The 9,419-nt window shown below is 44.5% G+C and overlaps 1 protein-coding gene across 1 annotated transcript; it reads left to right on the top strand.

The window, feature by feature from the left end:
* Positions 1-201: 201 nt before the first annotated feature.
* On the top strand, positions 202-5,018 carry LOC100193451 (uncharacterized). Its single transcript, NM_001138569.1, has 13 exons — positions 202-709; positions 1,308-1,513; positions 1,626-1,829; positions 1,928-2,038; positions 2,123-2,218; positions 2,294-2,339; positions 2,431-2,510; positions 2,680-2,748; positions 2,871-2,955; positions 3,058-3,212; positions 3,312-3,392; positions 4,181-4,240; positions 4,487-5,018. The coding sequence occupies exons 1-13, from the start codon at positions 529-531 to the stop codon at positions 4,628-4,630; spliced, it is 1,518 nt and encodes a 505-aa protein (NP_001132041.1). The 5' UTR covers positions 202-528; the 3' UTR covers positions 4,631-5,018.
* The last annotated feature ends 4,401 nt before the right edge of the window (positions 5,019-9,419 follow it).

Here is a 9,419-nt window from a genome sequence, read left to right as displayed (position 1 = left end):
AATCCAAAGCAAATGGGGCCCATCTTAGGTATAAGAACAATAGGTTTCAAAAAGGACAAAAATGGTGAGAGAAGCAGTGGAAAAGGATCCACAAGAAAATATATATTTATTTAAAAATCCACCAAAAATCTCCCAATTTTCTCCTCCTCCTATATTAAACTCCTCAACCTCCTCCAGTCGTCCCCGTCCCTCCACTCCTCCCGTCGAGCACTTGGCACTGCCAATGGCGGCAGCCGCCCACACCCCTTCGATGCGCGCAAGCCGCCTCCTTTCCTCCTGAGATCGACGCACCTCCTCCTCTCGTACTCCATTCCCGCTCCAAGTTCGTTTCTTCGGCACCGAGCCATCGCACGGCCGCCCCCGCATCTCGTCCTGCTCTCAGGTCCTTGGCCTCCGCCGTTCTTCGACAGGGGCGCGCCCCGGTGCCCACTCCGCGAAATCCGAGTCCCTTGTGCAGCTCCGTAGGGTGGAAGAGATCCATCAGGCGGTGAGCGGTAGGAGGCGCCCGTACAACTGAGGGGACGGGCAATGGCGGCCGTGGCAGGCCCACTCTGCACGTGGCTCGTCGCCGCGTGCTTGTCTGCGGCTTGCGACGCAGAAGAGTACAAGCAGAAGCATTGCTGCCCCGGCGGAAGCGGCGCTGGGGGCGGCGTCATGCTCGGCCTGCGCCGCCGCCTCGGCGCGCGGCGTCGCGGCTTGGCGCGCTCTGGTGAGACGAGATACGCTCAACATTTGGTTGTCTCATGTCCTTTGTTCGCTTTGTTGGATCCTTGCATGCCCATACGTGCGAATCCTAGTGTAGTTTCCCAGCATCGGTAGTATCGCCCGGGGTGAATGTGCCATTTTTTATCCTGTTTTCGGCCGTAATATTCTGCGTCTGCGATGCGTATTGCGTCTGCAGGAGGAGGACTATTCCCTGGATTGTGCTGAGGATCTTTTGTAGTGACTAGTAGTTGTTTTCGTGGGTTTTAGGTTCACCTGCTTCTGCTTGGGATGCATTCGCTTGTGTCTGCTGCTGGACTGGTGTCTTCAACATCATTTTCTTTCATTCAGTTTGACTTGAGAATCTAGATAGAATGGTTTTTTTTTCTCATTCCTAAAATAAAATATTGAGGGTGGTTTTGGAAGACTCCAAAACACTCAAAACAAATCAAGAGTTTGAGGTCACATTTGTCATGGCGCATCCTGCATCAAGCAAACAATTTATTTAGTTTTGTCAGTGTGCATGTTTGTTCACCCTCTTCTGGCTGCATTTTGTTTGCCACTCAAACTGACAAGGGTCCCAACAAATTGGTTGTGGTTTGCAGGAATGGCTATGGCTGTTGCCTTACAAGCTGAAAGAAGTGTCATTGAAAAGAAGAAACCCGATATCAAACAAAGGAGGGTGGTTGTCACTGGCATGGGTGTAGTGACACCATTGGGCCATGATCCCGACGTCTTTTACAACAATCTTCTTGATGGTGTTAGCGGAATAAGTGAGATAGAGAGGTTTGACTGTTCCAACTTCCCCACGGTAATATAAAGCACATGGTTTCCTTCAATCTTTCCGGGAGTGGTGTTTGGGCTGGTTTTGCAATTTGGTCAAATGTTACCATGTAGTGACTGATATTTGCACTTTAATACAGAGAATTGCAGGAGAGATAAAATCCTTTTCCACTGATGGTTGGGTTGTACCTAAACTTGCAAAGCGGATGGACAAGTTTATGCTATATCTGATAACTGCTGGAAAGAAAGCATTAGAAAATGGTGGACTCACTGAAGAACTGAGGAACGAGTTGGACAAAACCAGGTGCGGGGTCCTCATTGGTTCTGCAATGGGCGGCATGAAGGTCTGTATTCTCAGAGTATACTAATACTTAGCCGTTCCAACAATCCATGGAACATGTTTCCCGTGTCCTGATACAAGTTATGATGGACTGTCAAGCAGGTTTTTAATGATGCAATTGAAGCACTGAGGGTCTCTTACAAGAAAATGAACCCATTTTGTGTTCCTTTTGCAACTACCAATATGGGCTCTGCAATCCTTGCAATGGATCTGGTATGACATGATCCGATTCTTTTTTATATAATTCTGTTTGGATAACAGTGATTACCACAACTCAATACTTTCTGTGACTTACAGGGATGGATGGGACCAAATTATTCTATTTCCACAGCCTGTGCTACCAGTAACTTCTGTATCCTTAACGCAGCAAACCACATCAGAAGAGGCGAAGCTGTAAGTAACTTCAACCTTCCATATTCTCTTTGAAAAGTAAAGTTTCATTTGCAACCCTTATTTATAATCTTTCAGGACGTTATGCTCTGCGGTGGTTCTGATGCACCTCTTATCCCAATCGGTTTGTGGCCCCAATTCCTCTCTTCTGCCTCCAGTTTTCCTCAGTTTGTCTTGGTCTTTGCATTTTCAAGTGTTTTGACCATGACATGCAGGATTGGGAGGTTTTGTGGCCTGCAGAGCACTTTCACAGAGGAACAGTGACCCAACGAAAGCTTCTCGACCTTGGGACATGGTTAGTATCTTTTATTGTGCAACCCCTGTTATGACAACATTTTGCTAGATAAGTAATTAACATAATCTAGTACAAGCACATCAGCGCCTTGTTGGTTTAATTAACTTACCAGCTTGGTCCATTTGTTGTGCTAGAGTGAGATATTTGATTTTTATCTTTTATGTTACAGGGCCGTGATGGTTTTGTTATGGGGGAAGGGGCTGGTGTCCTCGTATTGGAAGAACTTGAGCACGCCAAGGTTTTAAACATGCAATTTCAGTTGCCCCTCTTTATAGATCTTTCAGCTGCTTGTGTCCAGTTCAATGGCTTATGATTATGTTTAAACATTACTGCCTCCTGATATCTGTGCACCTTCTCCAGGAAAGAGGTGCAACAATATATGCTGAATTTCTTGGTGGAAGCTTCACATGTGATGCTTACCACATGACTGAGCCACATCCTGAAGGTGAAGTGTATATCTTTACTCTGCCATGCCCTTTCCTGTTCTTTTCCTACCTAAATCTAATGAGACCTTCTGATGTAGCCTTTTTCACTAATTAAATATCAGGAAGAGGGATTACTCTCTGCATAGAAAAGGCACTAGCTGATGCAGGGGTAGCAAGGGAAGAAATCAACTACGTGAATGCCCATGCAACTTCTACACAAGCAGGTGACCTGAAGGAGTATGAGGCTATTGTGCGCTGTTTTCGCCAGAACCCTCAAGTATGCCACGTGATGCAAGCAATTGTACAGCAAATTTATATTGAAAAGTGAAAACCATCATATTGTGAACCATCTAAATCCCTTTTTTCTGTTACGAAGCTGAGGGTGAACTCGACCAAATCAATGACTGGGCATCTTATAGGAGCAGCTGGTGGAATAGAAGCAGTTGCTTCTATACAAGTAAGGAATTCTTAGTACCCTTACAGGGAACATATTTACTTGGATTCTTGGAATTATTCTATTAATAATACAAAATTTACTTCATTGAATATGAACTATGCATTTATGGCATTGAATTCTGTATGTTCATTGTATCTTTCTGCATGTTCATTATAGTGAATTTCCAGTGCAATTAGTAATTTATTGGAAGACATGGACTCTGTAACTGAAAAATTCAGCACATAACCTATTACTTTTATTTTGAAAAATAACCACATCACACAGTATTACCCTTCAACGTCTCACTGAAATATTTGTTGAACATAGTGGCACTGAAGCTAAGTTATTCTAAAATGAAATTTAGCTACATCTGACATTTTTCTAGATTATATTGTGGTCGTCTGGCTGAAATTATTTACGGATACATATATCTTTTTCTTTCATTCATTTATTCATCTTCAAGCAGCAGATTTTGCATCGCGCAGTTTACTGGAAGATTAATTATCACTTTTCGTTTGGACATAACTCTAATTATCCTTGCAAAGGAAAAACTCCAATTATCCTAGACAACTGTAGTCAATATGATATTGCAGACAGTTATCCTTTTGCAATGAACATTGGCATTTGGGTTTCATTTTCATGCAGCCATGAACTATCTCATTCTTTGTTACATTTACCACAACTCTCACTGTTTTGGGCGTTTTGGCTTCAGTCAGCATGAATTGAAATCATACCAGAGCATGTGTTTTGCTATCTGTTTCAATGTGAAACCGGCTCCTCATGGGAATATTCTTCTTTGTTCATTGCAGGCTATAAGAACTGGTTGGGTCCATCCAAATTTGAATTTAGAAAATCCTGAGGACACTGTGGTAAGCTCCTTGGCTTGTGTAGTCTGTGTGGCGAGTATTCTCGTGGTGTTTTGCCCCGCAAGGAGTTGTAAGAGTCGTCTAGACTCCTTTTTCTTTCTTTTTAATATAATGATGCGTAATTCTCCTGTGTGTTCGGGAAAAAACAAATCTTCTTTCTACTTCTACTAAATAAGCTAGATATGAATGAAAGAGCAAAATCTATATGTTGAATGGTGTTTTAAATTTTTAATGTTGGTCTTGATGCAGGATGTGGGCATCTTGGTAGGATCACAGAAGGAGAGATGTGAGGTGAAGGTGGCGTTATCCAACTCATTCGGCTTCGGTGGGCACAACTCATCAATTCTCTTTGCCCCCTTTAAGGAACTGCCATCTTCCTCATCGTCCAAATAGATTCATATATCTGGATCTCCACATAGAAGACAAGTGGACTCTGCAACTTCCTCGGTGCCATAGATATTACAGGGAGGTCCAAACTGAGCGTATCTGAGCGAACAAAACATCAGCCCCCCTACATGTTTCATCTATATCACGAAGTTGCAGATATGTGGTAACTATCAAAAGGATTTACCGTACCTGGGCCAGTGTTTTCGCCTTCACCATACCTGCCCATTGTCAGTACTATTTCCTAGATTTGGAGTAGTCCCGTAGCTAATCCTCTTCCCTGCGGAGGTGATGGGATTTTATGTTGTATTGATGTTGTCAACAATGTCGTTCTTAGCCATGAATTGCTGGTTCCACTGTAAGCACCGCTGGATGTTTATCGCTTTGGCTGTTTTTCTGCTGTTCATAACTGAGTTAAAGATTTGTAAATGGCGACGCTGTTCGGCCTTTGATCATCTGTGAAACTTGAGCGGAGGGAGCAACAAGTATGGCCTAGCCTAGCAGTACGCTAGTGCCTTTGAAGAAGGCAGGCTAGCTGCTGCTCCTCAAAGTTTAGCACCTAGCCGACCATAGTCTCTTTCTCTTTTACAGTCTTCTCTAAAAAATCACTTCTCCATATCTTATTCCTCTCCAACAGCATTCTCTATATTTTCTTCTCTATATGTTAAATATCCATATTAAAGACATACTTTGTTCTATTTTTTACATATTAAAGACATACTTTGTTCTATTTTTTTTTTACATACGTACATATTTTAATTTTGCTTAATATATCATTTAAAATAAAAATGGAGAGGGGAGAGTCTCTATATATAGAGAGGATGGATGAGCGCCTCTTATTTTTATACTAGGAACGTGCCCGTGCGATGCCACGGAACACAAATTGCGATCTTCCAATGGACTTAGGGCCCTGGTGACGAGCGGCGTGAGTACAATAGTGACGACAAAATATGTGATTATTAAATATAGATACAGAACGATATAAATATGTCTACCCAAATAGATTCAAATGGAATCACACAAATAATTTATAAAGAGTAAATATATAATGCTTAATCATAAGTAAATATGTTGACACCTTGTACACTAATCTAATCTTTTTTAACAATATTGTTAACTCTCTGTTGTATATTTGCCGGGATGGCATATCTGCACGAATTTTCCTCGTAACTTAACAGTTCGATAATAAAGTTCCTCCGAAGAATCTTTGCATCATACACATAAGACGTATAAGAGAACAAAACATCAATTTTTTATTATGTAACTGGAATGTAAGTTTGAATATGAAAGGAACGTACTCCACTCACCATAACAAATTTCATTCGACTATCATTGCCCCATATGGCCATAGCTTGTAGGATAAGGTAGTTGGTGTTAAGCCTATAGAATAATATTTTGCCAACTAAGTTATATACAATAGAAATCATAGAAAAAATTGAAATTGCTAAGAAGATGGTACGGAGAAAATACTCTTTTAAGTTAATTGGAACACCAGGTTGAATTGTATGTTGCCACTTAAAAATATCATCTGTCCATCCAGTACGTTTCTTGCTATAGGCAATCTTATATTTCTTTGAGGCGATGATAATCGCTTCTGCGAACCTCTTGTATGGTATGTGCTTACACCAATCTTAAATCCAAGCCAAAGCCTTGTACGGCAGAGGTAGATTGATTTGATGAGTGTCTCATGCAGTTCATAGCAGTCAAACCAAACCGAGCGCTTCAACCTACATGATGTACTCCGTAGCTGACAACACCGATACAGCGTTCGGAGACGATCCAGTTCCCCACAAATTGATACGCTATACTCATTCCAACAACAAAGTATCATTACAGGATATAAGCCAAAGTATTAACAACTGTTGCACCATGTCGCAATTCTAGATATGGCACTGGACGATTGTATAACTCGTCTCTGACTTACAGATGAACAAATTCAAGTGCAGTGTCAAAGCAAACACAAGTCTCAGAACTGCCAGGGGCAGAACATAACTTTGCCTTTTGACGAATGCATGTCTGGGCTATACTCCCTAACAGACTCTAGTTGTTGCAATTGATTCGAAGAGTTATTATACATTAATACCACCTTCCTGTGGCATGACTGCATGACTCTCCCGATCAAGAAGCAACTTGACAGAGCGAGTCCATGGCTACTGGAGCTAGAAACCCTCGTCCCTTTGGAACAGTATGGAGCCGATCATAACTGCTATTCCAGTGACGGCGATTGTGAAGAGGAGCCGCTTGTGTGGTGAAGCGTGTCCGGCGAGCTGCCACCGGGTCTGAGCAGGTGCTCGAGTCTCAGAACCGTCATTCTCCGGAGCAACGGTTTCCATGGAGACCTGAACAGCGTCGACTTCTCCTCCTTGCATAGGCTAAAAGTTCTAGATTTCATGGACAACAACTTCACCGGCACAGTCCCAGAGAGGATCGACAGGCTCAAGTCGCTCAGGTTCCTGTCCTTGACAAACAACTCGTTCACGAACGTCACGAACGCGCTCTAGGTCCTCAAGAGCGCTCCGAGCCTCACGACTCTGCTGATCGGCGCCAACTTCAGAGGCAAGGCGATGCTGGAGGTGAAAGGGAAATGTGTCCTTGGGCCATTTCTAAGTGTGTTGGTGATTTAGTGATCAACACAAGTGCCTAAGTGTAAGAGAGGTGGACAAAGTACAAATCAAGGATAAAGGTATGTTTCTCAGACTTAGTACATTGTTTTGTGGACTAATGTATTGTGTCTAAGTGCTGGAAACAGGAAAAATCCAATTGGAAATCTCTTGGCTCGAGCAGCCAAGAATCTGCTGAGTCTGGGAGCACCAGACTGTCCGGTGGTGCACCGGACAGTGTCCGGTGCGCCAGGCTGGCTCGAGCGAAGTGGCCGCTCTCGGGAATTCACCGGCGACGTACGGCTAAAATTAGTCCACAAAACAACGGTCGGCCGGGCCAACGGTCGGCCGCGCAATCTGCGCGAGACACGTGGCTGAGCCAACGGCTAGAAGATGGCACCGGACTGTCCGGTGTGCACCGGACATGTCCGGTGCGCCAACGGCTCCAAGTCTGCCAACGGTCGACTTCGCTATTTAAGGAAGGAAATCAGGCACCGGACAGTGTCCGGTGTGCACCGGACTGTCCGGTGCCCCCGATGACAGAAGACAAGAATGGCCTTCCAGATTTGTGCTCAACGGCTCCTAGCTGCCTTGGGGCTATAAAAGGGACCCCTAGGCGCATGGAGGAGCACACCAAGCATCCTTTGAGCATCATTGATCACTCACACTTCATTCTTGCGCACTTGTTCGACATTTTAGTGATTTGAGCTTCGTTCTAGTGTGCTAGTCTTTTGAGCTCAAGTCTGGGTTTTGCGTGTGCGTATTCGCTGTGATCTTTGTGTCGTGTGTGAGTTGCTAATCCCTCCCTTGCTCTGTGATTCTTTGTGAACATCTTGTGTAAGGGCGAGAGGCTCCAAGCTGTGGAGATTCCTCGCAAGTGGGATTAAGAAAAGCAAAGCAACACCGTGGTATTCAAGTTGGTCTTTGGACCGCTTGAGAGGGGTTGATTGCAACCCTCGTCCGTTGGGACGCCACAACGTGGAGTAGGCAAGCGTTGGTCTTGGCCGAACCACGGGATAACCACCGTGCCATCTCTGTGATTGATATCTCTTGGTTATTGTGTTGTGTTGAGATCCTTCTCTAGCCACTTGGCAAATTACTGTGCTAACAATTAATCAAGTTTTGTGGCTTAAGATTTTGAAGTGTTACAGGATCACCTATTCACCCCCCTCTAGGTGCTCTAAATTGGTATCGGAGCCGTCCTCTTCAAGAAAGGGACTAACCGCCCGAAGAGATGGATCCTAAGGGCAAGGGGATGGTGATCAACGACAAGGAGAAGGAGACCTTCGTCAACGAGCCCAATGATGACAGGCCCACCGACTTAGGCTCGGGCCACAAAAGAAAAGACGGGAGGAAGAAGAAGACAAGGCACATCAAGGAAATTGTCTACTACGACAGCGACGAATCTTCCTCCTCCCAAAAGGACGACGACGACCACGATAGACGAAAGACGGTTAACTCAAACTTTTCTTTCGATTATTCGCGCATCCCGCATAGTTCAAATGCTCAATTGCTCCCCATTCCACTTGGCAAGCCCCCTCACTTTGATGGAGAGGATTACAGATTTTGGAGCCACAAAATGCGTACTCACCTGTTTTCTCTCCATCCAAGCATTTGGGAGATTGTGGAAAGTGGAATGAAATTTGATAGCTCGGATAGCCCTGTGTTTATTAATGAACAGATTCATAAAAATGCACAAGCTACTACTGTGTTGCTAGCCTCTTTGTGCAGGGACGAGTATCACAAGGTGAGCGGCTTGGATAATGCCAAGTAGATCTGGGACACCCTCAAGATCTCTCATGAGGGAAACGACGTCACCTTGCTCACCAAAATGGAGTTGGTGGAGGGCGAGCTTGGATGGTTCGCGATGATAAGGGGCGAGGAGCCGACACAAACATACAACCGGCTCAAGACCCTTATCAACAAAATAAGGAGCTACGGGAGCACGCGATGGACGGACCACGACGTCGTCCGCCTAATGCTAAGGTCATTTACCGTTCTTGATCCTCATTTGGTGAACAATATACGTGAAAATCCCAGGTACACCAAGATGTCGCCCGAAGAAGTTCTTGGGAAATTCGTTAGCGGGCGAATGATGATCAAGGAGGCGAGGTACGTGGACGACGCCTTGAATGGTCCGATCAACGAGCCGCAACCCCTTGCTCTCAAGGCAACACGAAGCAAGGAGGCGCTACCTA

Source organism: Zea mays, chromosome 2 (genome assembly GCF_902167145.1).
Source record: "Zea mays cultivar B73 chromosome 2, Zm-B73-REFERENCE-NAM-5.0, whole genome shotgun sequence".
NCBI classification, from domain to species: Eukaryota; Viridiplantae; Streptophyta; class Magnoliopsida; order Poales; family Poaceae; genus Zea; species Zea mays.
This window is presented reverse-complemented; position numbering and strand designations above follow the sequence as displayed.